Here is a 22,983-nt window from a genome sequence, read left to right on the forward strand (position 1 = left end):
GATCACCAGAGCCTAAGTAAGGGCCACTAAAAAAGCCATTTTCCAGGTTAGGAACTGTAGTGTAGCAGATCTCAAGGGCTCAAAGGGATCCTTCATCAGCTGGTCCAAAACAATGTTGAGATCCCAGGCTGAAGGTGGCGTATGAAGAGGAGGCTGGAGGTTGTTAAGACCTCTCAAAAATCGGGAAATCAGAGGATTTTGAGAAAGAGGTTTCCCCTCCAAATAATGGTGGTAGGCTGATATAGCTGAAAGGTGAAGACGTACCGAGTTGGTCTTAAGATCTGAATTTGATAAATGCAGTAAATCAGAATATGATCCTCCGGAGAGCAGAATGGATCTTGATCCTGCGATCCTGCCCTGCTGGAAAACCACCTCCATTTCAACTGATATGACTTCCTGGTAGATGCTTTTCTAGCTGCAAGAAGTATGGCTTTTGCTGCTGATGAGACTGGAACATCCGCGAGGATTGCCCGCTCAATCTCCAAGCTGTGAGATGTAGGCTGTGAAGATTGGGATGGAGTAGTTGAGTATCCTGTTGGAACAGAAGAGACGAATGATCCTCTAATGGAATTGGGTGTGCAACCAGTAGGTCCAGAAGGATGGGATACCAGATCAGTTGTGGCCACCGAGGCGCTATGAGAATCAATTGAGCTGTATCTCTGATAGTCTTTTGGAGAACCTTGGAGATGAGAGGTATCATTGGAAATGCGTACAACAGACTGGAAATCCATGGAATTGAGAAAACGTCCCTGGGAGCAATACAGGGCACACTGAGCATTTTTTGTGGTAGCAAAGAGATCCGGCACGGGAGTGCCCCATTGGTGAAAAATGGATTGGAGTACCTCCATGTTTAAGGTCCACTTGTGAGGGTCGAACTTTCGACTGAGGGAATCTGCAATGATATTCATATGCCCTGGAATGTATACTGCTTGTTTCGCTATAGAGAGGGAGAGAGCAAATGTCCATAGACTATGGGCCTCTGCAAAGGGGTAAGGATCCTGAACCCCCTTGTTTGTTTAGATAGAACATTGCTATCTGGTTGTTTCAAGTTTATTAGGTTTTTATATACCGCCTATCAAGGTTAACTAAGTGGTTTTTTACATTCAGGTACTCAAGCATTTTCCCTATCTGTCCCGGTGGGCTCACAATCTATCTAATGTACCTGGGGCTATGGAGGTCTGAGTGACTTGCCCAGAGTCACATGGAGCAGTGCGGGGTTTGAACCCTCAACCCCAGAGTGCTGAGGCTGTAGCTCTAACCACTGCGCCACACACTCCTCCACACACTGTCTGTTTGAATTAGCAGTCGTGTGTTGTGAACATACCTGCTGAACGCTCTGAGGACATAATAAATTGCCCAAAGTTCCAGTAGATTGGTGTGGAAGTAAAATTCTCTTTCTGACCAGACCCATTGAGTCTGAAGGTGGTTGAGATACACTTCCCCATCCCTTGTTGGAGGCATCTATAGTCATGGTGAGGAGATGAGGTGGAAGTTGGAATGGGCATCCCTGTTTGAGGGCCGGAGACTGAATCCACCAGGATAAGGGATTCTTTTATCTTTGGTGAAAGCGGAATCAAGGTGTTCAGAGACTGGAAATGTTGATTCCAGTTGAGTTTGAGATGCCATTGCAGAGGACGCATGTGCAGTCTGGCATGTGGCACTAGAGGAAGAGACGCCACCATTTGACCCAAAAGACGCAAGACGTCACGTGCTGAAAGAGCGGAAGTTTGTTGCATGTGATGTGCCAGAGTGATGATTGCTTGATGACGTTCTTCTAACAGATAAGCTCGTGCAGTGACAATGTCGAGTCATGCGCCTATAAACTAGAGGCAACACACAGGTTGTAGGTGCAATTTCTCGAAATTGATGAGAAAACCCAGCCCTTGTGTCTTGAATAGTCTGCAAGAGCTGCTCCTTGGAGTGAACTACTAGGAGCCAGTCGTCGAGATAAGGAAATACCATGTGATGTTGTTTCCAGAGGTCGGCTGCTACCACTGCTAGACATTTTGTGAATATGCGTAGTGCTGATGATAGGCCGAAAGGCAAAACCGTGTACAGGTAGTGTTTGTTGAGGCACATGAATCAGGAATTTCCAGTGGGCAGGATGAATCGGGATATGGGTATATACATCTTTGAGATCCAGGGCGGCTAACTAATCATTTTGGCTGATCAGAGGAAGGATTGTTGACAGAGATCAAGCGAAACTTCTCTGATATGAGAAAAAAGTTCAATGGACGAAGGTCTAGGATAGGTCAGAGACCTTGCGTCTTCTTGGGAATGAGAAAGAATTTGGAATAGAACCCCTGGAACTGTTCGTGTTGAGGTACTTCCTCTATTGTGTTCTATAGTAGTGACTCAACCTCCTTGGTCAGCTGTAAAATGTGATGATGTGGGATGTTGGACGGCAGAGGAAGATGGGAATTGTTGTGACGAAGCTGGAAATTGAGTGTATAGCCATGAGAGATGGTAGGACCCACTGGTCTATGGTGACATTCTGCCATGTTGAGAAAAAAATGTGTTAGCCGCCCCCTCCCCCCCCCCCCACTGGAAGGAGGTCAAAAACTAGGAGTAGTCTTGAGTGGAGGAAGCTGAGTCGCTGGCTGTTGCTTACGGTCTCAAGGGCGTTTCTGTGACACTGGAAAAGATTGATTTCTTAATGGAGGAGGGCGAGAGTAGGGGGTAAAATGCCTCCTAGGGTAATATTGCTGGAAAAATTGTTGATGGTATGATTTCTGGAATGCCAAAGAAGAGGAAGGCTTACAATAAGGTTGCAGATTATCTTGAGCATGTGCCAACAGTTCTCGCATAGCTGTAGAATCCTCTTTAAGTTGCGAGATCGTAGCTTTAACTTGCTCACCAAACAGACTATCTCTCGCACATGGAGCACCTGCCAATCTATCATGAAGATCCAATCTGAGGTCTGAGGCTTTGAGCCATGCTGAGCGACGAATCGTAATTGCTACTGCTGCTGTTCTGGAACTCATATCATAGGCATCATAATTGGTTTTAATGAGATAAGTAGATTCCTGCAGTGCCAAGTGCAGATTCTGCACTTCTGCAGGTGAAGCTGTGTCCAGTTGTTGCAAAATGGAGTTTTGGAAATGCAGAATTTGCAATTGATGCGCTAAGATCTTCGAGTTGAGCATTGACCCTTGGTAAACCTTACGTCCAATTGAGTCGAGGAAGCGGTGATCCTTCCCCGGAGATGAGTTGAACTGGCTTTTTGAAAATTTGACCTTATGAATGGCTGACTCTGCTACCATGGAGTGGTGTGGAAATTGTTGTACATCGTGACCAGGTGCTTGTTCAACCTTGTATTTCACGTCCAGGCGTCTGGAGAAAGTAGAGGCGAATTGGGGTTTTTTCCAATTAGCTAATTGTAGGTCTTGAAGAATCTGATGCACTGGGAGTGACACCATGCCCTTTGAAGGAGTTTTACAAGACTACAGGATCGCCTGGAAATTCTTCTTATCAGGTGGAGTGGCAACTTGAGAAAAACGAAGAAGGTTTGAGACCTTTTGATGAAATTTAGGATATGAGTAGTCATCCCCTTGGTCTGGTTGCACAGTAGGCTGAACAGGAAAGGAAGGATCTGCAGCCGCAGTGGTGGCACCAGGAGAATTGACCCAATCATGTGAAGGGGAAGACTGCTGTTGAGGAGATGGACAGAGCGATGTACGAGGAAACCAGAGAAGATTTGGTGGGTCACCAAGAGGGTCTGGACAACAGACATCTGAAGATACATACTGGTCTGGTTGAAGAGGAGACTGCTGAACCATCAGTGAAAGTGCTGGAGAAGGAGTGCTGGTCTGAGGAAGAGAGGATCTGTCTTATGAAATCCTGTAGCAGTGAGAAGAAACCTTGAAGAGTCCCCATAGGGGGTTGAGAAACAGCTGCTGACATGACTTGTGGCAGAGGTGCCTCTTTAGGTGAGGAAATTCCCTCAGTCACAGTGGGAGGAGAAATAGCTCTCTTTCTTGCAGTTGAAGATGGTTGAGACGTTGGAAACATAGCTGAATACTGCATGTCTGTAGCCCGGGATGACTGCTGTGCAGATATAGAACTCACAGTCCGTTGAGCTGTACTCTTGAGAGACAAAGACACAGGCTGAGATTTGGAGCTGTGACTTGCTGTAGACAGTAGTGAGGAGGCAGTTTTTTCCGGCCTCCCTGTCTTCTTTTTTGAAGTTCCCGCTGCAGCTGCCTTCTTTTTGTCTGACAGCTGCAGCAAGGAAGACTTGCCTACCCCCGGCGGTGCTATTTGTGAGCCCTGAGGGGGAGGAGGAGTGATGGACGTAAGCAGTCTGGGCAAGTTTCTAGTGCCAGAGGCGGGAAGTGGAGCCAGAATAAAGCCGCCGTCCATCAGTCTGACTTCACAGTATTGAAACCGCTGATTGTGAGGTGACAGTTGCTGCGATTGAACTGTTTATGATTGCGGTACTTTGGGGCTTGTACAGTGTAGATGATAAATTGATTTGAGGATTACCTTTCTATGAGGAAAGTCTGGGTGTACTTTTTGACTTTTCTTTTCTTTTTTTATAGCGCCGATCCTAGCGGATGAACTGCCTAGGAGTTGAAAGTAATTTGACATCGATGTTGTCAGTTGACAGTGAGTTTTATTCTGGTTTGTTGTTTAGTCAGGCAAGGTAAAGGGGAGAGAATGACCTGCTTAGGCTGGAAGGAAAAAAGAACTGTCAAACTCGGGGATGGAGCTACACAGGCAGGGTGGCTGCACATGCTCAGTAGGAAGGAAAAAAAAATCCTAATGTACTAGGGGAGAGTTTCCACGGCACAGGCTCAGTCCAGGAACTTCACCATCAAGTGGGGCTGCATTACCCTGCTTGTCTATGGGAGAAAGAACAAGTTACACTTCTGTGCAGCAAGTTCCTTAGCAAGGCACACAGCCAGCTTTCTAGCATTTAGGCAGTAGACAGCAAACACTGGTTGTTAAAAATGAGTTCAATCCAAACTGAGATGGTGTTTAACAGAGAAAACATAGCAGTTTTAAACCCAGAGATTTTCAATACGTTTCTGGGAAGCATGCAGGCTGAACTCAATTAACAGTTGCTAAAGTAACCACTAACAGCTGGTGTTCTCACATGGAGATCTGTACACAGTGAATCAGGGAAACAAACAGGTTGAGTTTCCTGCTCAGTGTTTGGCTTAATATAGTCACTGTTTTTATACAGTGAAGGATACTGTCCCTTTGCTTACAGCACAGAAGAAAAATGCAGCAAACTTTACAGTCCAAAAATCCCTTCTCTTGCAGCACACACAGTCTGCCTATCAGGAAAAAACCAGCTAAGGAAAACATCCAATAAACTCACATTTGTTTCAGCCACTTCCATTTGCTCTGGCCACATCTCGGCTATAGCATTGCTGTCTTTCCATATCATAGCCTCACCAGGCTCTGAAGACCGGTTTTCTTCAGCCTGCTCCTCTCTCATTTCCCAGTCAGGGCTGCCTGTCTGGTCTGGGGTAAGCTCAGTCCCGTTCTGAGTGTCCTGTCTCTCCTCCCGTCCTCCTCTGCCCTGCTCTTTGCAGAGCCTCGCTTTAAGCTGAGGAAAAATACCACACCCCCTTGGCTTCAGTGGAGGGAAGGGCTTGGGACGTTTCTCTTAGGGAAAACTGTCTGTCTGTTTTCTGCCTTACAGGAACTGGATAATAGTAGGGCACAGATTTCCTGCTTTGCTTTGGCACTGCCTTAGGTAAGGAAAACCTTTCCTGTTCTGTTTCAGTCTCATCTTCACTGCACATAGGATAGTCAGCTAAATTACTGTCATGGACTCTGACCTGCTGTGCCCTTCTTCACTGGGGTTTATATGTTTTCCTATATTTTCCTGTGATAAACCTCGTGTCTTCACGAGGTTTGTCACAGCCTGCAAACAGAGGGACAGCTCCCTCAAAGAGGATTCAGGGCGCTGCAAGAACAAAAGAACATCGTCAGCATACAATAATACTTATAATACTTTATATTCGTGAGAACCCATAGAAATACCATGAATACCCCCATGTGCTTGAATAGCACGTGCCAATGGCTCATTGGAGAGAGCAAATAATAATGGGGAAAAGGGCGCACCCCTGCAGAGTACCCCTATGCACGTCCAAGGGAGCCAAGTAAGTCCCATTCACTTTCAACCTCGCTAATGGAGAAATATATAAAGCTTTAACCCAAAACAAAAATCTCCCCGTAAACCCCATTTGAGTCATAACCTGAAAAAGAAAAGCCCAACTCACCCTATCAAAAGCCTTGACTGCGTTGAGGGACAAAAGCAACGTAGAAGATCCTTCCTTCTGCGCATGCCATAACAAATTCAAAGCAGCCTTGATATTATCAACTGTTTGTCTATTCTGAATAAATTAGGCCTGATCAGCATGGACTAATTTAGTGATAACCAATTGCAATCGAGTAGCAATAACTTTCGTAAAGATCTTAGTCAGTGATGAGCAACAAAATAGGGCTATAAGAGCTACAACTAGTGAGTGCTTTCCCAGGCTTTGGGATCAATGTGACCACCGCCAGCCGCCAAGTACTCAGCAGGGGTGCCCCAGAATCAAGGGTTGCAAACACCCGCTCCAATAAGGATGCAAGGAAGTGTTGGAAAGCTTTATTAAATTTATTGGTTTATCTGTCTAAGCCCGGTGCCATATGTAAAGGTAATTCCTTGATGACATCCAGGATCTCCTGTTGGGTGATAGGATTAGACAGAAGGTCCTGTTCCCCTTCAGATAAAGTAGGCAGGGAAAGTGAGGAAAGATAAGGGCTGTATAATACTCCTGAAATGCATCCCCAATCTCTCCCGCAGTACGACAATCGTGGCCATCCGAAATAATGATCTGAGAAACAAAATTCCGCGTCTTCTGCTTTCTTAATTTATTAGCCAACAAACGGCTAGCTTTATTATTGAACTCAAAGTGGTCCTGTCGCATTTTTTGAAGATAAGCACTAAGAGCTGCGAGCTCCAAATCCTTAAGGGCAGACCGTAACTCACAGAGTTTGGTCCTGAGATGTTCCGAGTTCGGGGAAACCTTCTTGCATACTTTTGCCAAGTTTTACAGGATCAATATGCTGCTTTTGGTTCCTCTATTTTGGCAGCAGGCTCATCAGTCCCACCCTGATTTTATGGGACTGCTCTGATATGTCTCACTTGTCCAGGAATAGAGCAGGATTTACAAGAATGAAAGATTAGATTCTTGCCTTTGCTAATCTTCTTTATTGTAAATCCATGCTCTATTCCTGGAACCTGCCCTCGGAATTGCTGATTCACCGATTGTCTGCCTTAACTGGTACAGGTAAGCTGGACTTCACATTTTCTGGCCAGCCTTTCGAGGAATTCCATCCAAATTTGTTTCACACTTTGCCTTGGGGGTTTCTAGTTGTAGGGCCCCCTTCTGTTAGTTGTAGAGCCCCCTTCTCTCTACAGCATGGTTTATTTCAGATTTACACTGTTTTAAAACCTGTTTTGAGTGCTTGTGATATTTCATGTTATGAGCAGATTAAACTGATTTGGCGGGGAGTTTCCATGTGCTCCTCCCTTTTGTCTGTGTCCTTTACAGGTGAATGTCTGCTTTATACGAACTGAATTCCTGAGGGCAGTCTTGAGGTAAAAAGGGAGGGTCTAAAGTTATGTAAATGAGTTTCCTACAAGCTGTCTAGCAATTGGAGATGCATAACCCACTTGTCCTGAAATAGAGCATGGATTTAAAAGAAAGAAGATTAGCAGAGGTAAGAACCTAATCTTTCGTTCTGCATTGCAGCAGTCTATATGCATAATACCACCTATAAACATAAGCACCGATCTTGAATGTCTTTATTTCACATCTGTTTCCCTCTCCCAGGAACAAGTGGAGGCAGCCAGGAAGGATTTGGACCAGGCTAAAGATGAGGTATTTCGACTGCCTGAGGAAGAGGAGGAGATCAGATTTGGTGAGGAGAGCCACATCAAGAAGAATAAGAAGGCTAAGAACCCTCACAGGCTAAGTGAGAGGATGGGCACCCGAGTGAGTGAGCGACTACGGGGTGTACGACTACCGGAGCTGGGAGAAAGGGAATTCGGTGCATCAGAGTTCCTACAGACACGGCAGGAAGCCAAGAGATTGAGCATGGTGCACTGGGAGAACTCACAGCCTAGGCATAGCAGTGAGAGAAGGCTACTCAGGGCTGCTATTCAGGGAAACGAAGTACCTGCCATAGGAGAAAGGAAACAACAGCCACATTTGCAATGGCAGGAGGTAAAGAAGCCACTGGTCTTAGATACCCAAGCCCATCTCTCTACTGCCAATCGGATACCACTTCAACACAAGTCAGAAGATAGGGTTGTGATATTCCAGGACAATAAGAGGGAATTAGATGAAACTGCCAGAGGAAGCCTTTGGCAGTCATCTAACTCCCTCTCAGAGAGAGTGACTCAGAAGCAGGCAGATATGGAGTCCAAACCCATTCTTCCACCATCTATTTTCAAACCTAGTGAAGAGGAGGCCTCCAAGGATATTCTCTATGGTAGAGCCTTGGTAGCTGCTACTCTTGAAGAGCAAGCAACACAGCTCTGTAAGGGTGCTCAAATAAACCAATCTGAAGACCAGAAATCCCATGCTCTGCCAGTAGCCAATCAAGTGCCTTTAATTCAGTCAAACAAGACAGAGAGTGTAGATGGAGCCAAAGGCCAAAGCAGAGATTGTACTGAGGATGCCACCATCGGATGCAGATTCAACTCACAGCAGCCTCTTGGTCACATTCTTTCTTCAGTACATTTTCTCAGTGAAGCATCAAAAGGGACAAGAGAGTGTTTGTCAGAATGGCAGAGACTGTTTCCCTGTGATAAAGATACTGCTGAGCACAAGTTCATGGGAGAGTCAAGTAATCTACAGGAAGTGAGGCAAAACATCTATGAACATAATAAAACTTATACTGCTGCTCAAACAATTGAGGAATCGCCTTCCTCATCACAAAGCAGAGATGCCAGTAAGTGCCAGCAGGGGTTCAAAGGACTGAGGATGCATATTAAGAACACAGAATTTGCTCCTGATTACTTCAGTCCAAGTTTAGCTGCAAAGCAGAAAAGATCATCCATGCTCCCAGAAACATGCCAGAGCTTAGCAACAGGAATCGCCAAAATATCTCCTAGTGATAGTGAACTAAAGACTTCCCTTGGATCAATCCTGAAAAGGGCCACACCAACATCAAACCATAGCAGACAGGCAAAGGAGCTAGAAAAGCTGACAACACTTGGAGATTTAAAAGCAAGAGAGACAGATAAGAAAGAGAACAGTTGTATGGGGGAGAAGAGAGGGACTGAGGTGCTAACTCTAGCTGCAAAGTCCTTTACCAGCAGCAGATCAGTGGCAGCAGATGATAAACTAATGATAACCAACAGAAACCATCCTGGTCTGGTCGTGCCTGATGAGGTTTGGAAGAACAAAGTGGAACCAAAGATATCGCACCAGAACAGCAAAGATCCCAGTATCAAAGACATGTTCCAAATTTCCAACATGGAGATGCAAGGAAAAGAAAATTTCTCAGTTCCCACTGAATCAGCATTATCATCAAACCCAAGTGTAGCACTGAGGCAGGCAACATATTTAGAAGAGCAAGGGACAGAGCCTCCATTATCCCCAGAAGAGAAGCAGGTAGTTTGTTCTCCTGCAGATGCTGAAAAGCTGAAGGAGAGCCCATGTGGCACTCGTACACCACGGCGGCGGACCACAGCAGATAGTGAGATTCTACAGAGCCAGAAGGATGACTCGCCTACTGCCAAAGTGTTGCGAAAGCTCCCAGGTCGCCTTGTGACTGTGGTAGAAGAGAGAGAGCCAGTAAAGCGCCGTCGTAACCGATCCAAGACTGGCACTACCAGCCCTGAAGAGAACTCTGCCAACAGCCCCTCAGATATGGAGACTTCCAGCAAGGAGATGCCTGTACTAAGGAACCTACCTATCAGGAGGAGAATTGAACTAGAAACCAGAGCAGCAGCTGCTGCTGGAAACCTGTCTTCGATTGAGAAGCCTGAAATTGGCAGTAGTCATCTCAGCTTTCCTTGGGTGGAGATGAAAATAATAGAACAAGACGATTCAACACAATCCATGCAAAACCCTAGCCAAGAAATAGAGAGACCTACTGGCAACCTTGAGCTTGCAAGCCGAATGCCCACTCGTCACAGGCCCAACAGGGAAGTCTCAACAAGAAGCCCTGATCCTGGTAATTGCCCCCCTGTTAGACAGAGACTTTCAGTAGAAGATGAGGCATTTTCTGAAACTCTGGAGATGGATTGCAAGATACTACCACTGTCATCCTCAGGGGAGAGACTAGAGGGAGATAGCTCCCCTACTAATCTAAAACGAAAGCGAGGCCGTCCTCCCAAATTTCCTAAATCAGAAACCTCCCTAGAGATTCATTCTCCAGAACAGAGCCCAATTCCAGAAAGCTTGCTGCCAGATGAGATGAATCCCCAAGGCAAAGCAGTTACAGAGTGTGGGAACAGCAAACAGGATGTTGCAGACAACAACAAACTTAGCCCAGAAACCCAAGCCACAGCAAATGAGAGTGAGAATCCCAGTGCCAAGAATATACTTTCATTGGCTCTGAAGACTCCACCTTCTGCGGAAAGTGAGAGCATTTCTTCAGCAGGCTCTCCTGCAGAGAAACGAAAACGGGGAAGGCCTCCCAAGATGCACTTGCCAGCTTCTCCTGGCTATTCTCCAAATTCAGAAAAGGAAAATCCAAGTTTCTCCAGCACCCCTAACACTCCCCTTACTCTGAATAAAAAACTGAAAAAAGAAGAAAAGGGGAGTCCAAAGCACTCTGACAGCCAAGCAGCAGATAGTGGTGATACTCCACAGAAACGCAAGCGTGGGAGACCCCCTAAGATCGAGACACCACCACAGAGGGAGAAGAGCTGCCTATCTCCCATCTCCAATGAAGAGAGTTCCTTTGATGAGGCCTCTAACCTTAGGCATCAGGCTAAGAAACCCATCCGCAAGAAGAAACGGAAAGCACCAGGGGAAGACCCCCTGAGGCACAAGGTGAGAGGGGATTCATCAGTTGGCCAACAGATACAAACCGACAGTGAGAGCTCTTCAGAGGTGGAGGGGAAACGGCCACCACCTAGAAAGCTTGGGAAACAAGAAACCATTACAGACAAGAGAGGCCTTGATTCTGGAAACGAGGCTTCTGATAGGATTACTAGGCGCCATAGGACAGATTCTGACAGTGAGGCAGTCAAACCGTTGCCATCAAAGCAAGATGCAAAGTCTGATAAAGCCATAGTAACATGGCGACCAGATGATTCTTCTTCATTAGAAAGCAGTGCTTCAGAACTGAAATCACCCCCTAAGGGTAGGTGCACTCGGCAGCGTCCAGGTGACCTGATGCCTGCCTTGGAGAGTGAAAAGAAACTCACTAAGCTGCCACCGCGGAAGAGGCAGAATTCTTCAGATGAGAGCTCAAGTGGACAAAACAGAGCCAGAGCAGAGTCTGGGGATGAGACATTAAGTGAGGATGATGACAGGCCACAGAAACGGCTACGGAGTGGCATTGATGTGGACTCTGAGTCAGAGAAGTTGAAAAAGAAAAAGCATGTATATGTTTCAGAAAACTCTGTAAACCGTGTCTTGCGCAGTGTGGCAGCTGCAGCTGCTGCTGCAGCCACTACACCAGCTGGAAACACACGCTCCTCTTCATTTTCCATCACTACACCACCAACAGCCCCCTCACCAACTCTGGGGAGGAAGTCTGGGGCTCCTACAGCAGCAGTTACTTCATCTCTAAGTCATCGAGGGCGGAAACCCAAGACGTGACCCAGGGAGAAAACTAGAGAAAATGATAAAGAAGCTGAAAACAGACATAAAACCTTGACTAGTAGATGGGAGGCTACTTGGAAGAGGTTTGTGAAATTGTATGGTAAGTGGGGTGGAGGTCATTCTGAAGCAGTCTATTTAAACCCTTTCTCCCCCATCTCTCCACTTGAACAAGCAATTTTGTGTATGCAACTGCACATTAATTTCTTATGGTCCTGAAAATCAGAAATCTGCCAACAGCTGATAGAGGCAGATGCTAGTGATCTCACCACCAAGAGAGCACAGCCCAGGGCCTAATGAACATATTTCACCACCGTGCCCCAATGGCTTACATTCCATCATCCTTGAAGAGACTGTACACCATCCCTGAGCAGTTTTAATGTCAGGAGACCAAGCAGTAACCCACAAAAACACCCAAACCAACTCAGCTGAGGGACCTGTTATTTGGACTGTTATGATTGGTATAAATACCCATCCCTTACTAGATCCATCATCTAGAATTCTGGATTGTTATACATGCAGGTCTCTTGCAATCAAGCCAGAGAATTTCAGTGTCCTATTCAGCACACACTTTTAAAAGGGATGAGAGAGGCAGAACAATCTGTGGACCAAGGTTATCTGTTTCAATTAAGTTTTGTCAATGTTGAGAGACTGTAATTGTTCTGTGTGCTCTGTTCTCTGGCAATAATCTTGAGGCACCAGATGGGGGGAAGGAACAGAGGTGCACAAGCATGCGTACTACTAACATTTTATATTTAGTAAGTATTCAAATCTGCTTCTTTCAGAAATTGATTGTTTCACGATGGTGACCATCATGCTTGAGATCAAAGGCTGGACATTCCATGTTAAGCCTTTTGGGTTAGCATGCAGTGAATGGCTGAGAAGTGACATAGTGTAACTCCTTTAACCTTCTTCCTACACCTGGTGCAAGTTCTCCACTGGGAGCTACATAGCTCCTTAATTTTTTAATCACTTTAAATTTACAAAATTTCTTTAGCTGTGTCATATTCAACAGAAACTTTATTTTCTCCATTCATGGATTGGAGAGATCAACAAGGGAGCTGGTCTTCAGACTACAAACAGAAGGGGGATTGTCCACACCTTTGTTTCCCAGAATACAAGCCCTACTCACATATGTAGGTTATTATAGACCTAAAAAAAATGAATCAGTGGTGAATTTAAGATGGGAAGGGATTTTCTTTGGTTGAGCACTATAAAATTTCTTAAGGTTTTTAAATTATGTGACCAAACTTGTAGGTTGTGAGTGGTGGCAATGAAGCAAGCATGTATTAGTGGGGTGAGAAAGGAAGACCTACACAGTTGCAAAATGATCTTATGGGACTTAAAAGACTAGCCATAGATATGATTATGCTTTCCCCTTTTCTATTTTTTTCTTGCTCTGCTGTGGTCAGTCTCTTTATACAAATGAAAAAATAACTATACAATGTTTTAATTACTTGGTTACAGAGCTCTTGAAAGATAAAGGAGAAAGGGAAAAAAACTGAAATCCTCATCTGCTTATATCACCATGTGTACAGTTCCTCTCTGTAAAATAGGTTCCTCGTAATAAAATCTATGCAAAGGTTATTTTGTATAGGAAGCACAGGAGAAACATGCTGAGGGGGCAGGGGAGTAAATGGGGTTGTCGGGAGATGGAAAAGGGAGTTAAGAGGACAAGAGTCTCCCCTTGCCCCCTCCCCCCCAAGAAAGCAGTTTCTCCTACCACAGCATGTTCAAAAATTGTACAGAAGCCTGTTGTAATCTTTCTCCAGATAAATGCTATGAATAAAGTGTTACCAAATAAAATTCCTACCACTTTTCTTTCCTTTGTTATGTCTTTTATATATGTATATAAATTTTAAATCACTTTACTGTAAGCCACTTTGATGATATTCCCCATGTAAGGCAGGAAGTTAGGTTTTTAGAGATATAACTCTAAATGGAAGGCAGCTTTAAACATGCCTTTCCTTCTCTTAAGTCTCACATTTTTTTGTGCTTCCACCTGTTTTATGCATTTGAGTAAATGAACAGTATGATATGGGGAAACCAAGGACATTTCCTCACCATTCCTCTAGTGAACCCTATAATGCAGGGGTAGGGAACTCCGGTCCTTGAGAGCCGTATTCCAGTCGGGTTTTCAGGGTTTCCCCAATGAATATGCATTGAAAGCAGTGCATACAAATAGATCTCATGCATATTCATTGGGGAAATCCTGAAAACCCGACTGGAATACATCTCTCGAGGACTGAAGTTCCCTACCCCTGCTATAATGCTTAGGCAGCAGAACGCATTTTTGTTTGGGGGGGGCCACAAGCTCCGCCCTAGACCTCACCCCCATAATAGTACCAATTATAATACTATTTTTTTCATTCATTTTTTATATATACACATACAATATAATCTTATTAACAATACATAATGGTTAACCACAAAATTAAACTACACAAAGTACACTGGACGTATGCTTCTCAACATTCATTCCTACCAGAACACAGAAAACCCCTATGCAAATACGGGACCACAAACTAAAAGTACTAATATATATAAACGAAATCCTAAGATTCAAGACTCTGCATGCAGTACAACCCCAGAAAAATAGAAACAAATGTGTTTCTTCCTTAACAGTACAAAATATAGACAGTAGATGTAATTTCTCAAAACTGACACAATTCAATCACTAAATTGAAAATAAAATAATTTCCCCTACATTTGTTGTCTGGTGATTTTGGTTTTCAAACATCTTTCCCCAATCGCTGGCTGCACTTCCTTCTGTCTGTGCTCTTAACTATGTATCCAGGTTTTCTCTCATAAGAACATAAGAATTGCCACTGCTGGGTCAGACCAGTGGTCCATCGTGTCCAGCAATCCGCTCCCACGGATGCCCTTAGGTGAAAGACCTGTGCCCTAACTGATACTAGCCTTACCTGCGTAAATTCTGGCTCAGCAGGAACTTGTCTAACTTTGTCTTGAATCCCTGGAAGGTGTTTTCCCCTATAACAGCCTCCAGAAGAGCGTTCCAGTTTTCTACCACTCTCTGAGTGAAGAAGAACTTTCTTACGTTTGTACGGAATCTATCCCCTTTTAACTTTAGAGAGTGCCCTCTCGTTCTCTCTACCTTGGAGAGGGTGAACAACCTATCTTTATCTACTAAGTCTTTTCCCTTCATTATCTTGAATGTTTCGATCATGTCCCCTCTCAGTCTCCTCTTTCTGCCATGCATCCATTTTTAGCATTAACTTTTAACTTTTAACATTCAACGTTCTTCCATTTTTCTGCTTTCTTCTCAAAATCTACTTTTCCATGTGTACCATCTCCTCCCTCTTTTTTTCCCCCTACTCCCATCTATTCATAAGAAGCATTTCTTCTTATCTCTTTCCTGCCGCACCCATCCCTATGCACCATTTCATCCTTCTGTCTCCCCTTTCCCTCCAATCCTGCACCATCTCATCCCTCCCCCATGGTCAGACATCTCTGTCTTCCCCCTTCCTCCCTCATATTGTCTGGCATCTATCTCTCTTTCCCTCCCTCTTCCCGAGGTCTAACATTTCTCTCCTCTCCTTTCTGCTGTCTGGCATCTCTCTCTCTCCCCCTCCTTCCCTTCCATTCTGTGGTCTGCATCTCTCCCTTCTTTGGGTCATCTAAGCGTAACATTTCTCCCTTCCTCCTCTCCACCACTATCATGTCCAGCAATTCTTCCTCTTTCCTTTCCCCATATACATCATCTCTCTTTCCCTCTCACACCACACACCTATGTCCAACAATTCTCCGTTCCTTTTCCTTTCCCCACCGGCAGCATTTCTTTCTCTCCCTTCCCACTATTCCACCTGTGCAGCATCTCGCTTTTCCTCCTTTCCTAATTCCCTCCCCCCCCCCGCATTTGTCCTTCCCATCCCTCTCCCAGTATGTGCCGTACCTGTCTTCCCAACCCCATGACCTGATACAAAATCACTATTACCAGGGGTGGGATACAGGCCTTTAAGGGGGGGGAGAAGCGTTCAAGGGGGGGAGACAGGCCTTCAAGGGTGGGAGACAGGCCTTCAAGGGGGGGGAGACAGGCCTTCAAGGAGTGGGACAGGCCTTCAGGGGGGGACAGACCTTCAAGGGAGGGGGCCCTGGTGTAGAAGTACACGGAGGGAGGGAAGGGAGTTCAAAGAGATGTGCATATGCTGGACTTTGGGAGGGAAAGAAATAATGGATCTAAAAATAGAGGAGAAGAAGAGAGATGATGGACAATGGGATTTAGGGAGGGAAGGAACAGAAAGGGAGAGAAGTTGAACACAAGGGATGGTGTGGAGGGGGGGATAGAGATACTGGATAGGAGGGTAGTTGAGAAAAGAAAGGGAGAGATGGTGGACCCTGTGGTGGTGGGGAAGGAGGGAGAGATGCTGGATGAAAAGATGGATCTGTGGAGGGAGACAAAAAAAAAGGAAAGATGCCAGAAGACAGAGATGACAAATGGATGGTTAGCACGGGGAAAGAAGGAGACCCAGAAGACAACCAGAGCCTGGGACCAACAAGATTTGAATAATGACCAGACAACAAAAGGTAGGAAAAATAATTTTATTTTCTGTTTTGTGATTACAATTTGTCAGATTTGAAATGTGTATCCTGCCAGAGCTGGTGTTAGACAGCAAACGTGAGCTAGGATTTAACAGAGAGATGAAAAGTCTTTTTTGTTTGTTGATTTTGTTTATACCACAGTGCCAATGTGGTTAGGAGAAGGCAAATAGCGAGTCAAAGGGTTTTTTCCTTGAAGTCCAGAAGTTTTGATTTTTTTTCTCTTCATCTGGTAAAAGTTCTGATAAATTTTCTTCTTTAAAAGTTGCTTTATCCACTGGTTTCCATTCCATTAGAAGTAAACTGATTAGGATTTTCAATTTTTTTAGGTTTTCTCTATTTTTGTATGTCATGTTATTCTGAGCTGTTCCACCTGCCAGTCTTTGTGACCATCAAACATATGAAGAGGTGTGGCTTCTTTAAGTCCAATTCATGCCCATCAACTTCATGGGTTCTGAAGTTTAATTAGACAATTAGACATTGTCCTTCAATGCTGAGAACCTTCAAAGACTATCAAGACAAAACACTGTGAAGTCTCATTTAGCTAATGCAAAGGATTCTGCTGAACTAGCATCAAAACAAACTGATAAAGTGTTGGGTAAAGGTAACGAGTCACACTACCGTTGTTTCATTAATGCATGATGCTAAGAACAGGGAGATCTTGGCTGCAATCTTACCGCCTTCTAAGGATACCTGCAGGAAAAAAAATGCATTCTCTCCTACATCTGAGGCAATTTAGCAGATTTCAGGGGCTCAGGTCACACCATTATACCAAGTGTCCCAGGAAGATGTCATCTTTTTTCCTACAGCTTTAATTTTTAGCATTAGCAATAATTGAAGAGGAGCTGGTTAAGGAAGGTCAGATGTTGAGTTACCATCTAAGGCAGAGAACAAAAAACTGGAACCGATGATCTTGACAAAACTTTTATTTGAACAAGGTGCAAAGAAGTATCAGATTAAAATGTTCAACAGCCACAAGGAACGCAATTGCCACAATTAGGCCTAGATTCACCAAAGTCAGCGATCGTCACTAAACCTGTTTTCACAGATTTAGCAACCATCGCTGCTAACCGACCCGATTCACAAAATGGCCCACTGCATGTTTTTCCCCTCAATTGCCCATTTTTCAATTTGGCCACACAAATCAGTTAAACCCCATGCAAAACAGCCAAGCGATTGATTAACTTACATTGCTTGGCTATTTAGCATCGGGTTTTACTGATCCTAAAACCCGATTGCTGTGGTCTACCTGGGTTTGATTTTTTTTTTTTCTTTTTCCATGACAGATATTATGTGTGTGTTACACATGCAAAATATCTGCCCCATAAAAAATTGAAAAAATCCCCCCACCGCTGCCAATGCCCCCCTCCCCGAGCCACCGGCAATCCCCCCAGAACCTCTAAAAAATGGCAGAAGGGATGCCCCTCCCTCCTGCCACCGCAGTGCCCTACTCCCCACCCAGGTGCTCATACCTTTCTGTTGGGAGCAAGAGGTACCTAAAACACCTGCTCCTCCTCTGGTCGCTATGCCACTGGGCTTAGGCCCTGATTGGCTCAGATGCCTTGGGCTCCGCTGTTGGCCAGAAACAAATTGCCAATCAGGGACTTCCTTAGACTCTTTCCTAAGGCAGGCACTGATTGGCTCAGATGCCTCAGGCCCCTCCTTGTGCATCACATGATGCACCAGGGCGGGGCTTAAGGCCCAGTGGCTTAGCAACCAGAGGAGGAGCAGGAGGTGTTTTTGGTACCTCTTGCTCCCAACAGAAAGATGGGCACCAGGGCAGGGAGGGGGGCACTACAGTGGCAGAGTGGGCATCCTTCCTGCCATTTGGGGGGGGGAACAGTAGCTGAGGGTGCTAGCATGTGGGGAGGGCTTTTTTAATGGGACAGATGGTGCGCATTTAAGTTGCGCAGAACATCTGTCCCATTAAAAAAAAAAAAAGCAGAAGCCCTGACAGCAGTTACAGGAGGCTGCTTCTCCTCTCACACTGTTAGGGTTCTGCGCATGTCTCAATCATTCACTGAGCGATTGAGTCGATGGGTTTGCATGCAAATAATTTGCACCTCTGTGCAAATTTGATAGTGAATCAATAACTGTTTGAAAATCGGCCAACAGCAATTGAGTTGCTATCTTTAGTGAATTTAGCCCAGGAGTGGGCAACTCTGGTCCTCGAGGGCCGGAATCCAGTCAGGTTTTCAGGATTTTCCCAATGAATATGTATGAGATCTATTTGCATGCACTGCTTTCAATGCATATTCATTGAGGAAATCCTGAAAACCTGACTGGATTCTGGCCCTCGATAACTGGAGTTGCCCACCCCTGATCTAGCCCTTAGTCTGGAAAGCATGATAGTATCTATTCTAGAGGCATAAGTACCAGTATTAGTATCAGCTTATGTGATGTCCGGTCCAACAGGGGAGGAAGCTTCACTGAGGCATTGATTTGAATCAAAATCTAGGCACCCAGGAGTCAAGTAAAACCCTCAATGAGGCCTTGAATGGCCAGACTCTCCCTCCAACATCGCCACAGCATTTTTCTGAACCTGAGCAGTTCTAGGGGTACAGTTAAAAATCTGAGGATTGCTTTGATCAGGAGGTGTCAACAGGTCTCTCTTTGGAACCATCTCTTACACAGAATAGGATAAAGTCTCCATTGGAGGACATCTCTATGGATTTTAAAAGGGAAATGGTGGGCACTACTTAATTAAAAGACAGCAGGAATAACCAGAGCAATGAGACAGAGCTGATTCAAGCATGTCCTTTATTCAAAAGGATAATTCCCTTGATTGGTGCAATACGATCCTTTGTTCAAAAGAATGGATTCAACACAGGCCATATTTTGGCAAACAAGCCTTCCCCAGGGATCCTGTTGTATGCTAAAGGACAATTGCACAGGGCTTATATAATGCAAAGAAATACAATATTCCCCCCAAAATACAGAAACAACCATCTTTCAGAAGAGATTAGGATCATGGGTCAGCTGCACAGTTGAAAGTGTCATGTAGTTGACTTAAATGGGGCGTGACCATACACCATGAGTGTATAGTCAATTTTAAAAATCTAAGCAAATCTTGTTCAGAAAATCTTTTATGAACTGAAGGTTTAAGAAAAATTTTGATTTTCTTAATACATTATGGGAAATGTTTGAATCTTTTTACATGGATATCGCAGGAAAATATTTTACCTTCTAATCTTATTTGATAGTTCATATGGCATCTCATGCTGTAAACTTTTATTATGTTATCGTAAATGTGAAGATTACAATATAAAGGAATTGATAGTGATCATATTAGTCTGTATGGTGTACTGATCTCTGTTAGTACACCATACAGACTAATATGCCTTGATGTGCTTCTGGTACAGGCAAGTAACATTTATGCAAAGTGTAATGATATTGGTAGAATCCATTCTTGAGAGTGATCTGCATGGAGCAAGAACATAGGAAGATCGCTCCTGCCCTGAATGCCTGCTAGACCACAAGGTATGGTTCTGGGGAGTCTCAGAGGGCTTAAGGTAAGGTCTGGGATTCCTGGAGAAGGCGGAGGATGGGTCAGAACCGGCCCGAATATTATTTGTGTTTTTTTTATATTCACGGGCCAGCTCTGCCCCTAACCCCTGCAAATATTGAGGGAGAAGTGTACAATAGTTGTGATAATATTAATATTTGTACTACCAATGCAAAGTGATGATAAAAAAATAAGATTTTACTACTAATAATAATAACTTTATTCTTCTATACCGCCACAATCTTGCGACTTTTAGGCGGTTTACAATCAAGAGTGCTGGACATTCAGCGAAATACAATAAGTAGATATTCAGAGGAAATACAGAGATCAGAGACCTCAGGAGGCAATAGTATAGAAATACAATTTGCTGAGCGAAAATGTAATATGTACATTTTAGTAGGTAATGTCTGACAGGACCTGTTGGGGATAAATAGCAAAGTAAAGTTACGATAAGATGAAGATAGCAGATTAAATTTATAACAGTGCTGTAAGTTCAGGTGGAATAGGGAGGGAGAGGGAGCGCGGGTCAATTGTTTAGGTATTTCTGGAACAGGTATGTTTTTAGGCGTTTCCTGAATTCCCCGTATGTAGTGGGCGAAAGCAGTTGGTCTAGGTCTTTGCCCCATAGGACTGCTTGGTGAGAGAGAAGGTGTTCGTGGTGTTTTTTCATTTTGCAGCCTCTAACTGGAGGGGAAATGAGTTTTGGTGTGTGTTTCTCTTGAGTTTGTTATTAGAAAATGCGAAAAGGTCCGTTATGTACTTGGGGGTCAGGCCGTATAGTACTTTGAAGCAGAGGCAGGCAAATTTAAACCTTACTCGGGCTTCCATTGGTAGCCAGTGCAGCTGCCGATAGTAGGGTGTCACATGGTCGAATTTCTTCAGCCCGAAGATAAGTCTGACCGCAGCATTTTGCATTATTTGGAGACGTCTCATATTCTTTTGTGAGATTGCTAGATAGGTGATGTTGCAGTAGTCAAGCTGACTCAGTATGAGGGATTGCACTAGGATTCTGAATGTTGACGTATCGAAGTATGATTTAATGGTTCTGAGTTTCCAGAGAGTAAGGAAACCTTTTCTGAATAGGGAATCCACTTGTTCCTTCATTGTTAGGCATTGGTCTAGAATAACACCTAGTATTTTCATGGTGGGCTGAATAGGGTAGTTGAGTTTATTGATGCATAGTGGGGTTTTATTGTCAAGTGGGTGAGGGGAGGCAACGAAGAATTTTGTTTTTTCTGGGTTGAGCTTGAAATCTGTCATCCATTGTTCCATCTCATTTATGGCATCGGATGCCTTGGGAATGGTTTCCGAGATGGAGTTGGCGAATGGGATGATGATCGTAAAGTCATCTGCGTAGATGAATAGTTTTATTCCTAGTTGGGTTAGTTTCACACCTAATGAGGACATGTAGATATTGAAAAGCAGTGGGGAAAGCGGTGATCCTTGTGGCACTCCGGATGAGTTGCTCCAGGTGTCGGAGTGTTCGTTGTTAAAGCGTACCTGGTAAGAACGGGATGTGAGGAAGCCACGAAACCAGTTTAGTACCTCAGCTCTGATACCAATGGCGTCTAAGCATTGCATCATTTTCTCATAGTCTACCTAGTCGAATGCAGAGCTCATGTTGAATTGCATGATCAGGGCGTTGAGGCCTTTACTAAATAATAGGCGTAGATAGTCTAGGATGGCAGTGATTACTGTCTCCGTACTGAATAGGGTTCTAAAGCCGGATTGAGTTTCATGCAGGAGAGAGAATTGATTAAGGTAGTCCATTAGTTGGGTGTGTACTAGTCCTTCCATGATTTTTACAATGAATGGGATAGATGCTATTGGTCTGTAGTTTGTTATTAGCGCTGAGGATTCTTTTCTATTTTTTGGGATGGGGGTTATTATTATGTGGCCGTTGTTAGTGAGGAAAGTCCCATTTTTTAGGTTGTGGGTTAGGTAGTGTAATAGTGATATTTTGAATTCTGGTGGTGCCGCTTTCATAATTTCCGGAGGGCACGTATCTAGGATGCAGTGAGATTTAGAGTATTTGTTGTAGAGTTTGGTGTAGGTATTCCCTTCTGGTTCTAGAAAGGAACTCCAGATCAGGTCTGTAGGTATTTCATTGTCATGTGAGTTAGCTATTTGGTAGTTGCTGGGGATGATTGTTAAATCGTTTATTGCTTATACAGTTATTTTTAGGTTTTTAATTTTGGAATTAAAATATAGAGCTAGGTCCTTCGCGGTGGGTAACTTCGTGTTGTGCTCAGGTGTGGTTAGTGGGTGGTGTCAAATAGGTTTGTGACTATGTTGAATAACTCTTTTGTATTGATTCCTTGTGAACCTTTGCATGATAAGTTAATTTTGGTGGAGTAGAATGCTTTGCGTTTGTCTTTTATCAGTTGTTTGTAGGTTTTTATGTAGGCTCTCCAATTGTTGTGGTCAATCAGTTCTCCTGTTTTATTCCAAATTCTTTCTAGTCGCCTAGCTGTTTGTTTCGTTTTTAGTAGTTCGGCGTCGAACCATTTGTTGTGTTTGTTTGCATTGCTTTTGCTTTTATGTAAGGGGGCGATTTTATCTAGGATGGATGTGCTGGTTGTGTTCCAGTGTTCCCAGAAATCTATTCCTTCCTCTATTACTGTCTGCGGTTCGTATTCTGACCAGTATTCTTCTGGATTAATATAACCTCTTGTTTGATGTTCTTTTTTTATTATCGGACGTGTTTTAGATTTTCGGTGTGACCAGATCAGCTTAAAATAATAGGTGAAGTGGTTGGACCAGATGTCGTGATGCCAGGTGCCTTCAGTCAGAGAGATGATTGGGTCAAGGTTTTCCTGTGTGGACATGGCAACTAGGTCTAAATGATGGCCTTTTTCGTGAGTTTGTGTGGGTACGGGGATGTTATAGTTGAGTAGAGTTAGGAAGTTTTTAAGCTCTATTGCGTCTGTGTTGTTCTCTTCGTCTAAGTGTAAATTTATGTCCCCTGTGATGATGTTGTAGTTGGGGCTGATAGAATTGTGCAGGACGAATTCATAGAAGTCTTCTTTGGCTTTGGGCCAGCTTTTAGGCGGGATGTAGAATAGTATGCTGGATAAGGATTCTTCTAGCTGGGTATTATTGATTTTACAGGCTAGGATTTCTAGGTTGTCG

General features: G+C 44.2%; 1 protein-coding gene across 2 annotated transcripts in view; it reads left to right on the forward strand.

The window, feature by feature from the left end:
• SRCAP (Snf2 related CREBBP activator protein) overlaps positions 1–13,615 on the forward strand; it is an 891,636-nt gene extending 878,021 nt beyond the window's left edge. For both annotated transcript variants that reach the window (XM_033945009.1, XM_033945008.1), the window contains exon 34: positions 7,839–13,615. In XM_033945009.1, coding sequence (XP_033800900.1) covers positions 7,839–11,789 — 3,951 coding nt within the window. In that variant the 3' untranslated portion in view covers positions 11,790–13,615. The remainder of the gene's footprint in view (positions 1–7,838) is intronic.
• The last annotated feature ends 9,368 nt before the right edge of the window (positions 13,616–22,983 follow it).

This window comes from Geotrypetes seraphini, chromosome 5, assembly GCF_902459505.1.
Source record: "Geotrypetes seraphini chromosome 5, aGeoSer1.1, whole genome shotgun sequence".
Taxonomy (NCBI): Eukaryota; Metazoa; Chordata; class Amphibia; order Gymnophiona; family Dermophiidae; genus Geotrypetes; species Geotrypetes seraphini.